The sequence below is a fragment of the Oryctolagus cuniculus genome, chromosome 7 (genome assembly GCF_964237555.1).
Source record: "Oryctolagus cuniculus chromosome 7, mOryCun1.1, whole genome shotgun sequence".
NCBI lineage: Eukaryota > Metazoa > Chordata > Mammalia > Lagomorpha > Leporidae > Oryctolagus > Oryctolagus cuniculus.
Window position 1 is genome coordinate 94,625,963 of NC_091438.1, and position 23,701 is coordinate 94,649,663.

Sequence of the window (23,701 nt, forward strand, 5' to 3'; positions counted from 1 at the left end):
GCCTAGTGAGCCACGGTGCCGGCCCATTTCACAGAATTTTATACTAATGGTTTCCAAGAATTTTGCCTTAGCATGAGTGGAAGGCTACCTGACTCAGTGAAAGGTACCCTGATGTTAAATTTTTAACACCTATCCATTAACTTATGTTTAAAAGTATATTTCTCTCTCTAAGATTTCAAAAGATATGTTATTTTAGCAAGTAAAACTCATATTAATCAGATCTTAATTCATGTAAATTTCTGTTTTTCTGTAAAAAAGAAGTATAGGCCAATCAAATAAGACCTTGTTAAGAACCATGCTCTACAAGTGTATTTTAGGGTTTATTATATGGCAAGTAAAATCTGATGTAATTTCTTATATTTCATCTAGTTCTTCTGATATTTTTATTCTTAATTACTAGGCTTAATAAAAATAGATATTCAAATGTTAGTCTTTTAGGAACTATTGTGTTTAGTTAATTTTATTTACTCAAGTATGTTGTTTAGACATTGCCTTTTATTTTTTGTTTGCATTTCAGTATTTATTTAATGTTTGACTCTTGCAGTAGGCTTTCACAAGTTGGAGAACACTGAGAAATTATTTTTCCCAGAAAACTATAGCTGCAAGTTACCAAACAGTATAAATATATGGTTAAGCTAACATTAGTAAGCATCACCATTTTATTAGTTACATTACAAAACAAATTATCAGATATCCAAATAGTAAATTATACGCTCAAAGGCACATAAAATATTAGATGTCTACTCAATTCTTTAGCAGAAATCTGACTTTTTTTGTGAAAGGGTTTGGGAAGAGAAGGAAAAATATGTATTTCAAACAAAAGAAAATAGCTGGGAAACAACTTCTAGTAAGTTTGGAAGAAAATAGCAAGAATTCCAAAAACTTTATAATTGAAATGTTTTCAATCTTAAAAAAATGTACTAAACTTATATGTTCTTCATATTCTATACTAGAGAATGACAGCATTTTATTAAAAGTAGTTAAGAGCTCCTATGAAGTGACCAGGTAAATAACCATGTATGTCTGGCTTTCAATATTTGAAATGTCTGAAAGGATAAACCACAGAAGATCTAAAGTGTTCATAGTGCCTATGTTTTATTTCTGTATGACACAGATACCTTATGTATTGATAAAATTATGGTGTGGGAATAGATTGAAAGAAGACATAATTCAAAACTACGCAATTTCAGGAAAGGTAATCTTTTACAGATGATAAGCAAATTAAAATTGTTTTTGAAAAAATCTTATACGAGAGAGAGCAAGAAATCTCACTGATTCATTCCCTTTATGGCTGTAATCACCTAGGTTGGGGCAGGCTGAAGCCAGGATCTGGGAACTCAATCTAGGTCTTTGATGTGGGTGGCATGGATCCAAATACTTGAGCCATTTCTGCTGCTTCTTGCTTCTCAGGTGCACATCAGCATAAAGCTAGAATTGGGAGTGGCCTAGGATTCCTACCCAGGCACTCCTATATGGGATGTGGACGTCCCAACCGGTAGCTTAACATCTAGGCCAAATGCCAGCCCTAGTAAACATATTTTAAATGCTAAACACTAAGGATGTTTTGCAAATTTCCAAATAGATTGCTTATAACTCAAATGTAAAAATTTTGTCTAGCTTATAACTTGATAAAACTGCTTTTCAATATTTTTATGGATGCGTCGTCAGATTTATTACCCAAACTTTGTTGGCTAATATATATGGCAAGTTAGATCCTGTCTCAAGCTCTGCTTGGAAGACAGTAACATCAGGCACCCCAGTTTTATGGTTGCAGCAGTTGTTTCTGGGACCACTTGAGTCTTGGCAGCATATAGGATACTTTTCCAGATGTAATAGTGCTGCATTTGTCTTATGGACTACATATTCATGTTTCATCTCATCTTCTAATAATGCTGAAGTAATACACACTGGAGTTGCCCCAAGGTTTGCAATGCCATGAACAGAAGTACAACAAGCAGGTTCTTCATGAAACTTGATTTTTACAAGGCTTATCTAGTCATAAACAGTCTGGATGTTGGTGCACTTTTATCAGAAGAACAGTTGAGAATATGCAGATCTTGTTGTCATAAATTGTTTCACATAGTTTTACTGTTTTAGTGATTCTGTACTTCTTAAGTTTCTCAATAAATTTGTTTAAGGTTAAATTGATTGGATTGTGTGTAATAAGAAATAGCATGCTCTTGTCTTGATTCCTATAGGAGCTGGATGGTTTATTCATGCTGGGTCAACTTAGTTAAAAAAAAAGCAGAGTTATGAACCAATTTTAGAAATTGTATATAGAAATCATGTAATGAAACTGAAGTCTTCTTTAATATACTTCCCCTCAAATTCTCTGTGCTTTGTGTATAAAGTCGGTAGTAACAGGAAATGGAATGAACCTCTCCCATGAAGCAAAAGTTCTTTAATCTAGCAACACTGAGGTAATAGAAAGGAGTACATCAAGGCTTACCAGGTCAGGGTCAGAATTGTAAAATACTCTCCCAATTTCTTTTCTTCTTTTTTTAAAGATTTTATTTATTTATTTGAAAGGTAGAGTTACAGACAGTGAGAGGGAGAGACAGATAAAGGTCTTCCTTCTGTTAGTTCACTCTCCAGATGGCCACAACGACCAGAGCTGCACCAATCTGAATCCAGGAGCCAGGTGTCTCCTCCCAGTCTCCCATATGGGTGCAGGGGCCCAAGGACTTGGGCCGTCTTCTGCTCTCCCATGCCACAGCAGAGAGCTGGATTGGAAGAGCGGCAGCCAGGACTAGAACCTGCACCCATATGAGATGCCGACACTGCAGGTATAAGATTAACCTATTGCACCACGGAGCTGGCCTGTCCCAATTTCAATATAACACTTTTGTGTCCAGATTACCTGCTCTTATGAGGACTTCTTAATGGAGTAGTATTATATTTCTACATGTCTCTTGCCCTCATAAAACTTGAGCTTAGCAGTAATCTGCATTGCCCTTCAGCAACTCTGTCATGTGTAACTGTAAAAAGAAGTATTGGCCGGCACCACAGCTCACTAGGCTAATCCTCCGCCTGCGGCACCGGCACCCTGAGTTCTAGCCCGGTTGGGGCGCTGGTTCTGTCCTGGTTGCTCCTCTTCCAGTCCAGCTCTCTGCTGTGGCCCGGGAGTGTAGTGGAGGATGGCCCAGGTCCTTGGGCTCTGCACCCACATGGGAAACCAGGAGGAAGCACCTGGCTCCTGGCTTCAGATCGGTGCAGCGCGTCGGGCCGCAACACGCCAGCCGTAGCAGCCACTTGGGGGGTGAACCAAAGGAAAAAGGAAGACCTTTCTCTCTGTGTCTCTCTCTCTCTCTCTCTCTCTCTCTCACTGTCTAACTCTGCCTGTCAACATGAAAAAAATAAAATAAAAAAAAGAGATGTTTTTACTCATTGAAGATTGTGGTCTAATATATTGCTGGTACCACGGTAGAGGCAATACAGGTGATGGGAGTGGCTGTGGCTGTGAGTGCAGGACAGAGGTCTGTGGTGATTGTTGGTGGGTGCACTAGGCCTAGAGTAGGTTTGTTATTTAATTTGGAAGGTAGAGACAGATATACGCACACACACACACACACACATACACACAGAGTGAGAGGATAAGAGAGAGAGATGTGAGAGACAGAGAGGGAGCTCTCTCATCTGGTAGTTCACTCCCTGAATTCCCCCAAGAGCTGGCCCAGGCTCAGGCCAAAGTCAGGAACTAGAAGCTCAATCCAGGTCTCTCACATGGGTTGCAGGGATCTGCCCAGCTACTTGAGCCATCACCTGCTACCTCCCAGAGTGTGCTTCAGGAGGAAGTTGGAATCAAGAGTAAGGTAGGGAATTGAACCTAGCCACTCCAGTGCAGGATGTGGGCATTACAAGCAGCAGCTTAACAACTGTGTCAAATGCCTACCCTCGGCATAGGTTTGAAAAATAATTTAAATCAGAGTGTCTCATTCTTTAAGCATTATTAGATAGATTTTATTGTAATTAAATTTGGCAAAGATCCTGTTTTTAAATGTGAGAATAATCAAAGTTTTTTTTTAAATTAAAAAAGTATTTGCAAAGAAATTTTTAGCATACATTACTTCGACCTTTGTAAATGGAAGCACTAAGATGAGATTCTTGAAATGAAATGTTCTCTTAATATTTGTTGATGTAAGTGAAGTTAATTAAAGCTTTTCTTCTGGCTCTGCTCATGAGTTAGAAGTGTGATGAAAGGAAGTGTATGCCATTGTGCCCAAGAATGTAGTTGCAGCTAAAAGTGTGTGGCTTCTAAATCAGATCTGTCTTCTTATCAGTCATGCAATTTTGGACAAGTTATCTGATCTCACTGAATTTCCTTATTTTCAGAGGATTGAATGATTTAGTGAGAAGTAAGTAACTAGAAGGATACCAGCCTGGTGCCTGTCACACAATAAGCTCAATGAATGTTTATTTCCAGCATCCTGTTCTCTACTCCATTGCCTCTAGCAATTTGAATCACTGTTTCTATGTTACTACTGGAAAAAAAATTTCAAAGTTCCTTTTCTAAAATTCTTGCCTTCTCTTTTGTTTTTAATATGATACTAAAATTTTGTGTTCAAAGGCATTTTTAGAAGTTATATTATTCAACATACCTCTTCTCAATTTAAAACAATTTTCTCTTTTACTCCCTAGAAATTAAGTAGAGTTATTCTGTAACATTGGTTCTACTTCCCCGTTACTTTGAATTTTTTTTTCTTTAATCTTAGTGAAATGTCCAAGCCAAAATTTATAATTTGGATGAAGTTTTATTCTAAGCCTGAACACTTTAATATAGAGTGGTTAAATCAAATCCATGTGAATAGCATGTGTGTGTGGCCAAAGCCAGGAGCCCAGGAGCTTCATTCAGGTCTCCCACTTGGATGACAGGGGCCCAAACATTTAGGCTATCTTTCACTGCTTTTCCCCATGCCAATAGCATGACGCTAGATTGAAAGTGGAGCAGTTGGGACATGAACTGGCACCCATAAAGGATGCCGGCATTGCCGGTGGTGGCTTTACCCACTACGCCACAGTGCCTACCCCTCCTAGTTGACTTTTATGATCAAATTGAAGAGCAGAGCACTGGCAAAGTACTCTTCACCACCAATGTTGCATATCTCTGTGTTTTCTCTTTTGCCAAATGAATTTTTAAAAGCAAAAGGAGTTCTGCCTCCACAGAAGCAGAGCCATCTAAGTTCTCTTAATGCAAAGAATACCTGAGCTGTCAGCTTAATGCCTAAAGAAAACTAAGAGGACCTATTGATTTTCTTGCTATTTGGGAATAGAAATGTACCAGGGAAGGCATTTTAATGATGTGTGTATGTATTTTGTAGGAAATGAATGATCATATTCTAGAAGGTTGTTTATAGCAATCTGAAGATATACAGGTAGACTTTTCAAATCTATTGTTGCTAAGCAAGATTCCAAAATATTTCTCATAAAGTTATTGAGTTAGGGAGAATGATTGAATCAGTACAGATCATTAGTCAAAAAATAGCAAGAGAAAATTTTTTGTTAACATGAGGATTTATGAAACATTTCACATAAATAGTTTATGATGGATGATATGTAATGTATCAAGGTTTCAAAAGTTTTATATGTTTTGGAAAGTAATAAGTTGTGCTAGATCAGTGATATTTGTGATTGCAACCATTTTTGATTTCAACTATTTCTGTGAGCCATCCAAAATGTTAAAGAAATACAATAACTTATTATATTGGTACTGTAATAGCAATATTACATTATTGAATTTCAAGTCTTAGGAGTGGTGTATTTCAGTAAATCAGTAAGCTATTTAGTGTGGAGTTGAGCAGTGGAAAACAGGAAGAAAGACTTGGAGAACTTATCTACACATAACATTGATATTAACCTTGACAGAAAGTGGAAAGGGTGTAGGTGAGGCATCTATGTTACTTGCCCCACCTTTCATTATGGGAAGAATGGTTAATCTTGGGAGTGTGTTCCCTGCTTCATCTCTGCCTCCAAACACACATACCAATGACATATGCAGATGTAGAAAAAATGATGCTAAAATTCATGTGGAAACACAAGAGACCCCAAATAGCTAAAGCAATCTTATACTAGGAAAACAAAGCTGGAGGCATCATAATACCTTATGTCAGGACATACTACAGAGCAGTTATAATCAAAACAGTCTGGTACTGGCACAAAAACAGATGGATAGAACAATGAAACAGAATAGAAACTTCAGAAATCAATCCATACATCTAGAACCAACTTATCTTTGACAAAGGAACTAAAATCAATCCCTGGAATAAGGACGGTCTCTTTACCAAATGGTGCTTGGGAAACTAGATTACCATGTGCAAGAGTATGAAACTAGACCCCTACCTTACACCTTACAGAAAAATCCACTCAAAATGGATCCAAGTCCTAAATGTATAACCCGATACCATCAAATTATTAGAGAACTCTAATATTGGGGAAACTCTGCAAGACATTGGCATAGGCAAAGACTTCTTGGAAAAGACCCTGGAAGCACAGGCAATCAAAGCCAAAATTGACAAATGGGATTACATGAAGCTGAGAAGCTTCTGCACTGCAAAAGAAATGCTCAGTGAAGAGGCCACCAACAGAATGAGAGAAAATATTTGCAAAGTATGCAACTAATAAAGGGTTAACATCCAGAATCTACAGAGTTCAAGAAAGTCAACAATAAGAGAACAAACAATCCATTTAAGAAATGGGCAAAGGACTTGAACAGGCATTTTTCAAGAGAGGAAATTCAAATGGCCAACAGACACTTGAGAAAATGCTCAGGATCACTATCCACCAAGGAAATGTAAATCAAAACCACAATGAGGTTCTACCTCACTCCAGTTGGAGTGGCTCTCATACAGAAATCAACAAACAACAAATACTTATGAGGATGTGGGGAAAAAGGTTCTTTGGGCCATTGTTGGTGGGGATTAAACTGGTGCAGCCACTGTGGAAGACAGTATGGTGATACCTCAGAAATGTATATATCTACCATATGATCTAGCCATCCCACTCTTGGGAATTTACCCAAACCAAAAGAAATCAGCATATGAAAGTGTTAACTGTACCCCCATGTCCCCATGTTCATTACAGCACAATTCATGATAGCTAAGATGTGGAATCAACCCAGATGTCCTTCAACTGTTGACTAGATAAGGAAATTATGGTATATATACACTATGGATTACTACGCAGCTGAAAAAAAAAAAAAAACGAATGCTTTCTTTTGCAACAAGATGAATACAACTGGAAACCATTATACTTAGTGAAATAAACCAATCCCCAAAACAGACATCATGCTTTACCTGATCTGAGGTAACTAATAGAATACTTGAAATATAATGTATTAGAGTGAAATAGACACTTTGAGATTTGATGGTTGTTTATAGCCCTTGTCTCTTACCCTGGGTAACAGTGTTTTTTTTTTTTTTTTTTTTTTTTTCTCTTCATACTATTTGTTGAGCTTTTTTACTTAGAGTAGTATGATCATTAAGTAAACTGAAAATAGATCTTTGTAAAAATTAGGAGTGGGGATGGGGGGGAGGAAGGGATGGAGTGTGGGTGGGAAGGAGGATAAAGGAGAAGTGTAACTATGTTCCTAAGTCTGTATATGTGAAATATACAAAACTTGTGTAACTTAAATAAAATTAAAAAAAAAAAAAAAAGGGAGGGGCCGGTGCTATGGTGCAGTGGATAAAGCCACTGCCTACAATGCTGGCATCCCATATGGGCACTGGTTTGAATACTGGCTGCTCCACTTCTGATCCAGCTCTCTGCTGTGGCCTGGGAAAGCAGTGGAAGATGGCTCAAGTACTTGGGCCCCTGCACCTGCGTGGGAGACCTGGAGAAGGCTCCTGGCTCCTGGCTTCAGATCAGCACAGCTCTGGCCATTGCAGTCAACTGGGGAGTGAATCAGCAGATTGAAGACCTCTCTCTCTCTCTCCCTCTCCCTCTCATTCTCTGTGTAACTCTGACTTTCAAATAAGCAAACGAATCTTTAAAAAAAAAAAAAAAAGAAATAAAATGCGTTACCCTAGCATCAGGCTACTGGTTAGCTTAATTTGCTGATTTTTCATGTTCCAACCATCATTACATTGTTACAGAAGCACAATCCGCAGATTATCTTATAGTTTATGTTGGGGGTGGGTGGGGAAATCAACACCTATGAGGCAGAAACCCAAAGCTTCAAGAAAACATCTAAGATCTCCATAATGATAATGATAATGATAAAAACTATATGATTGCCATAATTTCTACTGCTTTATTTTAGCTATTCTAGTTGGGATAATGATATCATTGAAGATATAAGCTTGATGATCCTAGCTACAGTAGTTAACCATGCTCTGTGGTAGAATCATCTGATCAGTAGTATGGCTATGGCATGTATGGGAATTTTAAGAAAACACTGTTACAACATTTTGACTAATATAGTAATTTATTTAAGCTTCATCAGTGAAGAAATTTTACTATAGTATACAATAGTATACTAGTATATTATAAGTGAATCATTCTGCACTTTGAAATTTCACACTTTAATGGTCCATGACTGTGGAAGATTATTCATCTATTTAAAATGTGTTTATTTTAAAATTTTTTTATTAATTCTTTATTTTCTTTTTCCTGAGTGTGCTAGGGAAGAGTTTCAGGTATATAGGTAAAGAATGGCTTAGCAGCCTTGTGGGAACTGTTCCTTCAGTTTTGACAAACATAATAATAGGAGCATATTTATTTTATATTATTTTTTCTTCATGTTTTTCAGATTGGATTTCATGACAGTTGTTTTCTGAAAAGTATTAAAATATCATTTTCTTTTTTTTTTTTTTTTGACAGGCAGAGTGGACAGTGAGAGAGAGAGACAGAGAGAAAGGTCTTCCTTTGCCGTTGGTTCACCCTCCAATGGCCGCCGCGGCCGGCGCGCTGCGCTGATCCGATGGCAGGAGCCAGGTACTTATCCTGGTCTCCCATGGGGTGCAGGGCCCAAGGACTTGGGCCATCCTCCACTGCACTCCCTGGCCACAGCAGAGAGCTGGCCTGGAAGAGGGGCAACCGGGACAGAATCTGGTGCCCAGACTGGGACTAGAACTCGGTGTGCTGGCGCTGCAAGGCGGAGGATTAGCCTAGTGAGCCACGGTGCCGGCTGACTTACCTCAAACGGTAGAGTTAGAAACATACCAGGGGATTCCAATTCAATCCCATCAAGGTGGCATGTACCAATGCCATCTCGCTAGTCCCAGTGATCAATTTCTGTTCACAATTGATCATAATGATAGGACTAAGAACCAAAGGGATCACATAAACAAGACTAGTGTCTGCAAATACTAGCTGATAGAATCAAAAAGGGAGAGAATGATCCAACATGGGAAGTGAGATACACAGCAGACCCATAGAATGGCAGATGTCCTAAACAGCACTCTGGCCTCAGAATCAGCCCTTAAGGCATGCGGATCCGGCTGAAAAGCCCATGAGAGTATTTCAGGCATGGAAAGCCAAGACACTCTGGGGGAAAAAAAAAAAACGAAATGAAAGATCTCCGCGAGTGGGATCCCAGTGGAAAGAATGGGTCATCAAAGAAGAAGGTACCTTTCTCTGAAGGGAGGAGAGAACTTCCACTTTGACCATGGCCTTGTCTAAATATGATCAGAGTCAGTGAACTCAGGGGGCTTCCATAGCCTTGGCAGCTCATGACAAGAGCCTAGGGTGATTACTGATGCCATAAACAAGAGTGTCAATTTGTTAAGTCAACAACAGGAGTCACTGTGCACTTACTCCTCATGTAGGATCTTTGTCCTTAGTGTGCTGTACATTGAGATTTAATGCTATAACTAGTTCTCAAACAGTATTTTTCACTTTATGTTTCTGTGTGGGAGCAAACTGTTGAAATCTTTACTTAAAGTATGCTAAACTGATCTTCTGTATATAAAGAGAATTGAAAATGAATCTTGATGTGAATGGAAGGGGAGAGGGAGTGGGAAAGGGGAGGGTTGCGGGTGGGAGGGACGTTATGGGGGGGAAGCCATTGTAATCCATAAGCTGTACTTTAGAAATTTATATTCATTAAATAAAAGTTTAAAAAAATAAAATATCATTTTTCAGGCTGGCGCTGTGGCTTACTTGGCTTACTTGGCTAATCATCTGCTTGCGGATTGGCACCCCGGGTTCTAGTCCCGGTTGGGGCACTGGGTACTAGTCCCGGTTGCTCCTCTTCCAGTCAAGCTCTCTGCTGTGGCCCTGGAGGGCAGTGGAGAGTGGCCCAAGTGCTTGGGTTCCTGCACCCGCATGGGAGACCGGAAGGAAGCACCTGGCTTCTGGCTTCGGATCAGTGCAGCGCGGGTCATTAGGGGAGTGAACCAATGGAAGGAAGACTTCTCTCTGTCTCTCTCACTGTCTATACCCTACCTGTCAAATTAAAAAAATGTCATTTTCATACGGAAGATGATCTTTTTTTCTTTTTTTCTTTTTGACAGGCAGAGTGGATAGTGATAGAGAGAGACAGAGAGAAAGGTCTTCCTTTGCCATTGGTTCACCCTCCAATGGCCGCCACGGCCGTTGCGCTGCGGCCAGCGCACCGCGCTGATCCGAAGGCAGGAGCCAGGTGCTTCTCCTGGTCTCCCATGGGATGTAGGGCCCAAGCACTTGGGCCATCCTCCACTCCCTTCGCGGGCCACAGCAGAGAGCTGGCCTGGAAGAGGAGCAACCGGGACAGAATCCGGCGCCCTGACCACCAACCTGACCGCCCAACCTCAGATGTTTTTAAGATCATCATCAGGGCCGGCGCCACGGCTCACTAGGCTAATCCTCTGCCTTGCGGCGCCGGCACACCGGGTTCTAGTCCCAGTCGGGTCAGTTACCAAATAGTGGTAAAGGAAGAAAATATTAGCAATTTTAAAAAATGTTTGTTTAAAAAAAGTTATGCTTCACTAGTGTTTGTGTGTGTGTGTGTGTGTGTGTGTATTTAAAGTAGTAAATACATAAGACAGATACATACGGGTATGTTCACATGATTTTCTTTTAACGGTTTAAAAAAATGTGCCAATAATTGCTGTGTAACTGAAGTTGCCATACACTTTGAGTGTTCACTTCTCTTTTGGTTTTGTGTTGAGAGAAGGCCATATTGCATATGCTTTGTTGTGTGAAGTAGGTTTTGTAGGGGGTTGAGAATGAAGTGTGAGTTGAATCATCAAATACGATAAGCAGATTTGCCAAACTGTAAGAATGTAATTTTCTTGCATCTATTAGATGTGTTTGGGGAGGGTTGTTTTCTTAATTTACTGAGATAGAAAGAAACTTGTTGTTACTTATGGGAATGTATCAGTGTAGTTTTTTTTGTTTTGCTGCTTGATTTCAGCAGATTTATTTGATATCCATATAAGTGCAGACTTAAATAACTGCTGTGATGCTAACCTGATACATAAGTGTAAAAGACACTTTAAGGAGTCATCAAGTGAGAGCTCATAATGATTGGCTTTCAAAGAATTTTTCCTGGCAAATGCTTATTTAAATAGAATATTTGATTTTCCATGAATAGTAAGCAGAGACTGGAAGTTAGGAATTGCATATTGTACAACATACTTTTGTGAACAGGCATTCTTTTTTAATTTTTAAAAATTTATTTGAAAGAGTTATAGCACAAAGAGAGGTAGAGAGAGAGAGAGGTGTTCCATCCTCTGGTTCATTCCCCAAGTGGCTGTTATGCCTGAGCTGAGCTGATCCGAAGTCAGGAACCAGGAGCTTCCTCCAGTACTCCCACATGAGCGCAGGGGCTCAGGGATTTGGACCATCCTCCGCTGCTTCCCCAGGTGCATTAGCAGGGAACTGGATTGGAAATGGAGCAGCCGGGCCCCAAACTGGCACACATATGGGGTGCCAGCGCTGTATGCCAGGGCTTCAATCTGCTTTGCCACAGCACTGGCCCCATGTACAGACATTTTCGATATCATCACATTATATTTGTAGTGTAAACAGTAAAATACAGGGAAAATTAAATATGGAATCAGACTTGAAGCTGCCTGTTCAATATGAACAGTAGTCATTTAGTTTTACCAAAATAACATAATCTTTCAAATAGGCTTACTGCTTTTACATTATTATTAGTTTGGTAGTTTTGATAGAATTTAATTTAGAATTTTATCTGGTCTATAACTTTATGAGAACTATAAGAATAATTAATTTACTTGCTTGTATATATTTAAAATACCATTATACAGGCCGGCACCGCGGCTCAGTAGGCTAATCCTCCACCTGCGGTGATGGCACCCCGGGTTCTAGTCCCGGTCGGGGTGCAAGATTCTGTCCCAGTCACTCCTCTTCCTGTCCAGCTCTCTGCTGTGGCCCGAGAGTGCAGTGGAGGATGGCCCAAGTCCCTGGGCCCTGCTCCCGCATGGGAGACCAGGAGAGGCACCTGGCTCCTGGCTCCCGATCAGCGTGGTGTGCCGGCTGCGGCGGCCACTTGGGGGGGGTGAACCAATGGCAAAGGAAGACCTTTCTCTCTGTCTCTCTCTTTCACTGTCCACTCTGCCTGTCAAAAATAAAAAAAAAATACCATTATACAAATAACTTAACACTCGAATAAGAATTTTGTTTTTCTCTAGAAAAGAGTTCTGAACATTTCTTAAGCTTCAGAAACAGTGAATTGGAACATGCTAAACTTTTGAAATCCATTCTTTTTCCTGGCTTGTTTTTCCTTTATCCATATTATGAATATAATGATTTTTAATGATATATTGACTATGTTAGTTAAAGATCACTATGTGTTACTTATACTGAGGCTCAAAATCATCTTCAGGAAAAATGTTGATTGAATTATGAATTTGCCTCTTATTTTTGATGTTGACATTGCATAGATATTTAATTATCATTTAATGATAGAGTAAAATTAACCTCCCACAAAAACTGTACCCTAAAGGAATAATTGATATCGGGAGATCAGTCCAGTTTTGTTTAACAATAAAAAATATGATTGATAACATCTTAATGCAAATTAGTGATCTCCTTAAGTTTTAAAAAAGGAAATATAATTTCCATTTTAAGAGTAATAACGTTCACCATCTTGTGAGTATGAATCAGTAACAGCTGAAGATCTGATCTTTGAATGTGGCAGGGTTGGAATGCTTTCAAAATAGAAATCTAGCCAGTTTTCAAGAAAAATCACAATGTTTCAGTTTTGAACTTTAATGTATTTGGACCATATGCAGTAGAACATTTTCTTCTTGCCAAAGTAATTACATATGCCACATTAATTTTTCTCTTATGTTTGGGAGTTTTCTTCCATGTTATATTAGAAAATATGATAGAACAAAGAATTTGATTCATGTTCACCAGGTTTAATGATAGGCTCCAGATGACTTGTGTTTAAGAGATATTTTGTAATTTCCTTTTAAAGAAATTATATGCAAAAATGAAAATGTTTCATTCACTTAAAATATTTATTGAGTATCTTCTGTATACCAAGATATATTACTAAGTCTAAGTGTTGTAGTTGTGAGTAGGACAAATAAAGTCTCTGTCCTTAGGGAGGTTATATTTTGATGGCTTGCTGGTGAGAAATGATTTTTTTTTAAGATTTTATGTATTTATTTGAGAGGTAGAGTTACAGATGGTGAGAGCGAGAGACAGAGAGAAAGATCTTCCTTCCATTGGTTCACTCCCCAAATGGCCGCAACAGCTGGAGCTGTGCTGATCTGAAGCCAGGAGCCAGGTCTTCTTCCTGGTCCTGTGCTGGTGCAGGGGCCCAAGGACTTGGGCCATCTTCTACTGCTTTCCCAGGCCACAGCAGAGAGCTGGATTGGAAGAAGAGCAGCCAGAACTAGAACCGGCACCCATACGGGATGCTGGCGCCTCAGGCGGAGGATTAATCTACTGTACCACTGTGCTGACCCCAGAAATGATGATTTTTATATTGATAAATGTTCTATAGAGAATAAAACACACGAAATAGAGTGCCCTAGCTAATTGGAATGATAAGAAAATGTAAGAGGAGAAAGATTTAGATTTGGTCAGTAGTTCCGAAGGGTTAGCATATTCCTGGAACAGAAGGAATATGTGTGGGAGAGCACAGTAAATGTAGTGGTGAAATTGGAGAGAGAGAGATCAGATTGAATGAGTTTTTTAGACAGTGTAAATTATTTCAGATATATTGTATTAATTATAATGGGGAGTCCTTGGAACGTTTTTTTGTTTTGTTTTGCCTTTTTTTTTTTTTTTTTTTTGACGGGCAGAGTGGACAGTGAGAGAGAGAGACAGAGAGAAAGGTCTTCCTTTGCCGTTGGTTCACCCTCCAGTGGCCGCCGCGGCTGGCACGCTGAGGCCGGTGCACCGCGCTGATCCGAAGGCAGGAGCCAGGTGCTTCTCCTGGTCTCCCATGCGGGTGCAGGGCCCAAGGACCTGGGCCATCCTCCACTGCCCTCCCGGGCCACAGCAGAGAGCTGGCCTGGAAGAGGGGCAACCGGGACAGAATCTGGTGCTCTGACCGGGACTAGAACCCGGTGTGCTGGCGCCGCAAGGTGGAGGATTAGCCTACTGAGCCGCGGTGCCAGCCTGGAACGTTTTAAATATTTAATGTTTTGACTTTCTAAAGGAAGATCACTTTGTGACTATAGGGAGAATGAACTAACAGGGAGAATGTGGAAAAAAGAAAGGGGGAGAAAGAGCAGGCTAGTATTAGGGAGATGGAGTGGGACTTGGGTAATGATTGGATTGGAGATGGGTTCTTGTGCTACACTGGTCACGCTTGCTGATTACACATTTTCATACCTAAACATTTGGGGTTCTTTGGAACATTGTGGTTTAGTGTGGACTCTGCAAGATTTGAGAGTGCAAAATATTACCAAAAATATTTTTTTAGATGTTCAGGGAAGACATTATTGTACTTTTAACTTCCTTTTGCTGTATGACAGAAAGTATACTCTGTAGTAACTTCCTGTTCTGTGATAAAGTTAATGCCATGTTGCCTTAACTTCTCTACTTTAACACTTCATGCTGATAAGAAAAAATAATTGAAATACTTTTTTAAGTATGTAGCAAAAATTTTACTTATTTGATGAGGAAAATTGATATCATTGCACATGACATAAATATACTTATGCGTTTAACTTTTTGGTTTTATTTAAAGGGTATATTTATTGGAATTTTTTTTTTCCTTAGTCACATTGTCCTAATGCTTGCAGATGATATGGCATGCAACCCTAGAAACCCGAAACCAGCTACTGTGTTTAGTCACAAAAATATGGAGCTAAATGTGTATGGAGATGATGTGGAAGTGGATTATAGAAGCTATGAGGTAAATTGTTTAATTTAGTGACATTTTTGAAATATTGTTACGTTAAGCTCTGAAACAGTGGTAATATAAAATTGTCTTAGATCTACCATATGACCCAGCCATCCCACTCCTGGGAATATAAACAAAGGAAATGAAGTCAGCATATGAAAGAGTTATCTGTACCCCCATGTTTGTAGTAGCTCAATGGCTAAGATGTTGAATCAACCTAGATGTCCATCAACTGATTGGATAAAGAAAATATGGCATATATACACTAAGGAGTATTGCTCAGCTGTTAAAAAATAATAAAATCCGATTTTTTGCAACAAAACTGGATGCAACTGAAAACCATTATACTTAGTGAAATAAGCCAGTCTCCAAAAGACAGATATCATATGTTTTCTCTGATTTGTGGTTGCTTAATTGGCATCTTGTGATTTGATTGTTGTTTATAGCCCATGTCTATATTCCTGAAGAACAGTGGTCTTTCTACTTTTTACTTGTTGATCTCTTTAGAGGATCATCAAGCCTCTAATTATGAAGTAAATTTTAAGTGTGTTATTACAAAAAATTAAAAAAGAAAGGAAGAAAGAGGGAGGGAAGGAAAGCAGGAGGGTTATATTTGTAGAATTGTATCTATGAAATACATGAAATCTGTTCTCTTTATATTAATAAATGTAAACATAGAAAAAATTTTAAAAATAGAACTACAAATTTCAAAAAAGAGTTTTGTTACTCTTTTTTTTTTAAACAGGCTCTTTACATGAAATACAGTGTTTTTTTTTTTTTTTAAGATGTATTGATTTATTTAAAAGTCAGAGTTACACAGAGAGAGGAGAAACAAAGAGAGAGAGAGAGAGGGAGAGAGAGAAAGAGAGATCTTCCATGCAATGGTTCACTCCCCAATTGGCCACAACAGCTGGAGCTGTGCTGATCTGAAGCCAGGAGCCAGGATCTTCCCTCTGGGTCTCCCATGTGGGTGCAGGGGCCCAAGGACTTGGGCCATCTTCTACTGCTTTCTCAGGCCATAGCAGAGAGCTGGATCAGAAGTGGAGCAGCCGGATCTTGAACCAGAGCCCATATAGGATGCCGGTGCTTCAGGCCAGGGTGTTAACCCGCTGCTCCACAGTGCCAGCCCCACTCTTTTCCTTAATCTTAATTTTTATCCTTGATTCTCTATGGAGTTCAAGTTAAAGAAGCAATAAATGAATAAAACTGTTAAAGAATGAACATTATATTTGCTTCTATGTATTTTTTTAAAGATTTATTTATTTACTTGAAAGGCAGAGTTACAAAGAGGCAGAGGCAGAGGCAGAAAGGAGAGCGAGAGAGAGAGAGAGAGGTCTTCCATCCACTGGTTCTCTCCTCAAATGGCTGGAATGGCTGGAGCTAGGCTGATCCAAAGCCAGGAACCAGGAGAGCCCTCCAGGTCTCCCATGCAGGTACAGGGGCCCAAGTATTTGGGCCATCTTCTACTGCTTTCTCAGGCCACAACTGAGAGCTGGATCTGAGGTGGAGCAGCTGGGACTCAAACTGGTGCCCATATGGGATGCCAGTATTGCAGGCAGTGACCTTACCCGCTACACAACAGTGCTGGTCCTACGTCTATAAAATTTTAGTGATGTTTCATTTGTGAACTTTCTTTTATAGCAAGTATAATGTTTGTTTTTTATATTTGATCTAAAATTTGAAGTTTATTATTTTTAGTACATACGTTGTGACAAAGTATAATGGTTAACAAAAAACCCACCCCTATTTCCACTACTTAGTGATAACCATCTTTAATATTTTCAATATTTTTATGTGTATATGATTAAAACTGTAAATTAAGAAAATGTCAGTATGCTATATTTTCTTGCTTTGGAATTTTATTTTAAATTTAATAATTTTGGGTATGTTTAAAATTTGAAATCTTTCCAGATAATTCCTCACCTTTTACAAAGTCTGCCAAAAGCAACAGTTTTTCTTCTGCATTTTTAGATTTCTTTTGAAGCAACCTTAAAATTAAAAGGTACCTGTTTCTTCCTATGCTGCCCAGTTCCTTGAAAACATGGCCTGTATTCTTAATATTTTTATTGTAGGCACTTAAAAATGTTCAATGAATTAATTTTATGTGAATGTTTAATTATTTACTTGTTTATCTAGTTATCTTAAAATGTAAGCCAAAAATTTCCCTTCCTTTTTTGTTAGTCAACAGGAAGTTCTATTAAAACAGTTGGCATTTTGCTATTTTGTGGAAAAATGTAAATTCAGCAGCTTACTCAGCCACACGTATATACATACACATTTACATAACCATGATCTAGGAAAAAGTTCAGCAAGAAAACTGGTGAGGTTTCTAAAATTTAGATATGCATAATATATGACTTGGCTGTTCACTTTAAATTAGCATTTTACTCTTCCTGAGTTTAAAAATGCCTTCGAAGAATCTTGGGCTAAAAATTTCAGACTGGTAAATGTGATTTAAAGTGTTATAAGTTCTTTACATGTTACAGATACAAAGTAATACAGTGCTTTAAAAAATAAAGTCTTGGAAGATTATTTATGAAATTTTCTTTTTAATAGTTAATCTATAATTGACCAAGTTGTTCCACAGAAAAATTGCAATAATGTAGCTGAATTTATTTACAAATTCTTATATTTGGGGGCAGCTTTTTAGTATAACGATTGAGGCATTGCTTTGAGACATCTTTATACTTGGGATGCCTGCCTCCTGTATTGGAATGCCTGCATTTGAGTTGTGTCTTTGCTTCTGATTCCAGTTTCTGGGTAATGCACACCTTGGGAGGCAGCTGGTGCTAAGTCAGGTACTTGGGTCCTTGCCACCTATGATGGAGACCCAGATGGAGTTCTGTGTTCCTGGCTTGGGCCTGGCTCTCTCCGGGCTGTTCTGGGCATTTGAGGAGTGAACCAAAGATGGAAGAGCTTTCTCTGTCCTGTCTCTCTGCATTTTAGTATAGGCTGAGTAATTCATAGAGAAAGAGGATTTTTTTCAAAAAATTTATTTATTTAAAGATTATTTATTTAATTTTTTAGTTATTTAAAGATTTATTTATTTATTGTGAGCAACAAAGAGAGAGAAAGGGAGACAGAGAGAGAGAGACAGACAGACAGACAGAGAGAGAACTTCCATCCACTGTTAACTTCTCAAAGGGTGGCAACAGCCATGTCTGGGTCAGGCTGCAGCCAGTCACCAGGAACCCCATCTGGGTCTCCAATGTGGATGACAGGGGCCTAAGTATATGAATCATTTTTCTCTGCCTTTCCAAGGGTTAATGGGGAGCTGGTTTGGAAGTGGAACAACTGGGACGTGAATTGGCATCCCATGGTATTGGAAGCAGCAGCTTAAGCCACAGCACTACAATGCCAGCTTCTGAAGGAATGTTTTTGAAATTAAAAAAAAAATTTTTGCCAAGTTTCCTGTCTGATTTCTCTTTTTCTCCCCAGGTAACAGTGGAGAATTTTTTACGGGTGCTAACTGGGAGGATCCCACCTAGTACTCCTCGGTCAAAACGCCTTCTTTCTGATGATAGAAGCAATATTCTTATTTATATGACAGGTAACTTTGGGATTTGGTGATCTCATAATAGAATATATTGAAATTCTTTTCAAAGCAAATCTGCTTGGAGAGAAATTTAAGTACACTAAGTTATTTTTTGATTAAAATATTTTATTTGTCATGTCAGTTTTTTCATGTTCAGAGGCTGTATCTTGATTAAAAAAAACTTTATTTAAGATTTTACAAATTTCATGTAATTCCTACATAAGGTTCAGGAACGTAGTGATACTTTCCACCCTACCCTCCCTCTTGCCCATGCTTCCAACCTACTTCTTCTTCCCTCTCCTATTCCTATTCTTATTTTTTCAAAGATCTATTTTCAGTTAACTTTATGCTCATAAGATTAACCATACACTAAGATTTCAACAAATAATAAGAAGGAAAAAAATGCTGTCCTCAACAGTCAAGGTAAGGGCTGTTAAAAATCATGGCATCTCAAAGTGTCAATTCACTCCTATAGATACAGTATTACTTGAAATGGCATTTGAATATAGTACAAGTTGAAAATCCTGAATCTGAAAATCAGAAGTCTGAACTGCTCCAAAATCTGAACCTTTTTGAGCTCCAATATGATGCCACAAGTAGAAAATTGCACACCTGACTTCATATGAATAATTGTAGTAAAAATGCAGGTACATATAAAAATACAGTATAAAATGACCTTCAGGCTATATATGTATGAAAGGTGTATATGAAACTATGTCCTTATTATCAAGATACCTCATGTATACACACATACTCCAAAATCTGAAAATATCTGAAACCCCAAATACTTGTGGTCCTAAGCATTTCTGGTAAAGGATACACAACTTCTATGTCTTTGTGTGCTATTCCTATTTTCTGTTCTTTTTACTGTTGCACTGATAAAGTTTGTCATCTTTTATTTGATATCCTAGTGTAACAACCTGCCTTCAGGTTTATTTTCCTGTTAATCATCTTCCGAAAGTGTTTAGTAGAAACTGGAACTCTGACCCTCCTCTGCGTAAAGCTTTATAATGATTTCCTACCGACTGAGCCACAGATTTTAGTATGATTAAGGATTACTTGAGTGTAGATACTTTGGCCTTATGTTAAAATTTGTATTCAGTTTTGTTTTGGAGTAGGACTCATGAAAGTGCATTGTATACACATACTCCCCAGATGTGAGATGTAACATATGAGCTATAGTAGTCTTTTGACTACCCTTTGAGAAATAGTGGTGATCAAATGCTCTGTAATATAATCTAGTTATATAATATAATATAATATAATATAATATAATATAATATAGTTATATATATAAATCTAGTATAATAGTGTATAATACATGTTATGATTTAGTTATATTGTTTATTTAATTTCAGTTTTAGTTCTTATGCTTTTCCTGATTCCCCTTCAAGCACTTGACTATCCTGTTCTCCAAACATGTGCTTAAGCAACTGCCTTTTCCTAATGATGTCCTCTCAGTTCTCTGTCTAACTGATTGATTATTCCTTATCTTTTTTAGTGTTAGCTCAGTGATTTTTTTTTTTAAATTTATTTGACAGGTAGAGATATAGATAGTGAGAGAGAGAAAGAGAGAAAGGTGTTCCTTTCATTGGTTCACCCTCCAAATGGCTGCTACAGTTGGCACTGCGCCACTCCAAAGCCAGGAGCCAGGTGCTTCTTCCTGGTCTCCCAATGTGGTACAGGAGCCCAAGCACCTGGGCCATCCTCCACTGCCTTCCCGGGCCACAGCAGAGAGCTGGACTTGAAGAGGGGCAACTGGGACTAGAACCTGGCACCCATATGGGATGCCGGTGCCACAGGCGGAGGATTAACCAAGTGAGCCACGGTGCTAGCCCCTAGCTCAGTGATTTCTTATTTTATTTTTAAGATTTATTTTATATATTTGAAGGAGTTAGAGAGAGAGAGAGAGAGAGAGAGAGAGAGGCAGAGAGAGGGAGAGGGAGAGGGAAAAAGACACTCTTCCATCTACCAGTTCACTCCCCAAATGGCTCCAGTGGCCAGGGTTAGGCCAGACAGAAGGCAGGAGCCAGGAGTTTTTCTGGGTCTCCTGTGTAGGTGCAGGTACCCAAGAACTTGGGCCATCCTCTGCTGCTTTCCCAGGCACATTAGTCTTGATCAGAAATGGAGCAGATGGGTCTTGAGCCAGTGGCTATGTGGGATAGTGGTGTCACAGGCAGCAGCTTAACCCGCTAAGCCACAGTACCAGCCCCAGTGATTTCTTTTTTCTTTATTTCTTTTTTTTAAGGTTTATTTATTTATTTGAAAGAGTTAAAGAGAAGCAGAGGGAGAGAGAGAGAGAGAGAGAGAGTGAGAGCAAGAAATATGTGAAGAGAGGTCTTCCATCTGCTGGTTTACTCCTAGGATGGCTGCAGCAACCAGAGCTGTATCGTCTCCCACCCTGGTGCAGGGCCCAAGCACTCGGGCCATCTTCCACAGCTTTCCCAGGCCATAGCAGAGGGCTGGATTGGCAGCCGGGACATAAACTGGCACCCGTATGGGATACTACGGGCAGCGGCTTTACCCGCTATGCCACAACACCCCGACCTCTCCCCCAGCGATTTCTTTTTTAAATCTAAGGTGACCTTTGTCTCCAGTTACCTGGGATACTCCTAGTTTATACTGTTGTCCAAGTGTAATTTCCTTTGTTCTCCTTCAGAAGTGTTCTGGTATGAATAATACATTTTATAATTGACTTCCCAAAGACATTTGTCTTTTTGGTTGCCGTAGGCTTTCCTCTTTGCATTGTCGTATAATCCTTAGTTCTGTCATAGCAATCCATTTAACTTTCTATTTGGGTTTATTTTGCCTTCATTGCATGTTTTGAATTCTAAGATTCTTTGATTATATGTTTTTTTATCTTTTTATTACCAATGCCTGTCTTATGGTAGTATTCAATAAATTTGAATATGAAAATATTTTAAAAAGTTCATGGGAAGTTGAATTAAAATATATGTTCCTTATGTTGCAGAAAATTTTCTCAAGATCTATGCATTAAGAGTTCTCCAAAAATTTTTTGAAAACTATATATTAAGAGAAAATTATGCATGGTTTATAGAAGTTTTTTGCATCAATGCAAACTTGGCTTTAATTCCACTTTCCATGAACTTTTGAAGTACTCTCATATTTATCAAAAGATGTTCATACATTTTTTAATAGGGAATTCTGTATAATTGATGATTAAAAACTGATGTGAAATAGCTGCAGGATGACTCTTAGATATCACAGTGATATCACTACAGGACAGTAATGGTCTCCTAGTTAGTGACTTTTCTTTATAATGTTCATGTTTTTTAAAATATGATCAACTGGCTGACGCTGCGGCTCACTTGGCTAATCCTCTGCCTGTGGCACCGGCACCCTGGGTTTTAGTCCCAGTTGGGGTGCTGGATTGTGTCCCGGTTACTTCCCTTCCTTCCTTCCCTCCTTCCTTCCTTCCTCCCTCCCTCCCTCCCTTCCTTCCTTCCTTCCTTCCTTCACAGGCAGAGTGGACAGTGAGAGAGAGAGACAGAGAGAAAGGTCTTCCTTTGCCGTTGGTTCCCCCTCCAATGGCCGCTGCAGCCAGCGCCCCAGGCCGATCCGAAGGCAGGAGCCAGGTGCTTCTCCTGGTCTCCCATGCGGCTGCAGGGCCCAAGCACTGGGGCCATCCTCCACTGCACTCCCAGGCCATAGCAGAGAGCTGGCCTGGAAGAGGGGCAACCGGGACAGAATCTGGTGCCCCAACTGGGACTAGACCCCGGTGTGCCGGTGCTGCAGGCGGAGGATTAGCCAAGTGAGCCGCGGTGCCGGCTAGGTTGCTCCTCTTTCAGTCCAGCTCTCTGCTGTGGCCTGGGAAGGCAGTGGAGGATGGCCCAAGTGCTTGGGCCCTGCACCCGCATGGGAGACCAGGAGGAAGCACCTGGCTCCTGGCTTCAGATTGGTGCAGCGCACCAGCTGTAACGGCCATTTTGGGGGTGAACCAATGGAAGGAAGACTTTTCTCTCTGCCTCTCTCTCTCACTGTCTAACTCTGCCTGTCAAAATATATATATATATATATATATATATATATAAAATCAACTTATTTATGAATTCACTCAGTAGAATTAATGAAACCAAGAGAATTTTCATTTGACTTTATCTGAAAGTGTAGTTTTATAGCTTGATTTTATTCAATGCATAAACTAAAGGATTTATAATTTTTTTTTTCTGATCCTGTTGGTACTCTTTCAGAATAACTTTACAAATGGAAGAAATTCAGTAGGTTAAAATAGGGTTTGATAAACTGTGCCCATGAATTGGCTGCCTATTTTGAGGTGAAGTTTTTTGTGACCCAGCAGGTTATGTATTTGGTGGGAGAGAGTAATATTTTCCCCCAACCAAAGCAGAGTTACTAACTACTTATGAGCTTGCATATATGCAGAGGGAAATGCTACAATAGGCAGTTTTTCCTACTTTGATGCCCAGTGGATGGTGCTTTTAAAAATCTGCACAGAGCAGATATATACTTAAGTTGATGGTAGTCTTGCTGATACCTTTCTTACTTCATGACTGAGGAAACAAATGTATACAATGATTATTTGCCTACCATAACCCAGTAAGGGACAGGGGTTTGAATTGGTAGACTGGCTGTATAATGTATACTTAAATGTCAGTCTTCTGAATAACTCTCCTGGGGCTATGGTCAGCGGTAATAATGACATCAGATTTAGGTGAGAACTGCACTTCCTGGTAGTAATAGTAGTCAAATTATACATAAGGAATTATTCTAGCTTACCATGGGACTGACTGGAGTCTTATCTTCTTTTGTTAAAAAAATTTGCCTGGTGTTGAAAAGTTTTTATGAATGGAGTAAATTTCTTATATAATAATAGAGCTAGTGGAAGTGTAGAAATGTGAATTGCTGGAATTACATGATTGAAAACCCTTAGAGATATTCTA

The 23,701-nt window shown here is 39.2% G+C and overlaps 1 protein-coding gene across 6 annotated transcripts in view; it reads left to right on the plus strand.

Annotated features, from left to right (window-relative positions):
* PIGK (phosphatidylinositol glycan anchor biosynthesis class K) overlaps window positions 1–23,701 on the plus strand; it is a 184,559-nt gene that overhangs the window by 24,747 nt on the left and 136,111 nt on the right. For all 6 annotated transcript variants that reach the window (XR_011390649.1, XR_011390650.1, XM_051856345.2 and 3 more), the window contains exons 4-5: window positions 15,124–15,259; window positions 18,686–18,797. Coding sequence is in view for 4 of the 6 variants with exons in the window: in XM_051856345.2 (XP_051712305.1) it covers window positions 15,124–15,259; window positions 18,686–18,797 (248 nt within the window). In the remaining 2 variants the exon portion in view is untranslated. The remainder of the gene's footprint in view (window positions 1–15,123; window positions 15,260–18,685; window positions 18,798–23,701) is intronic.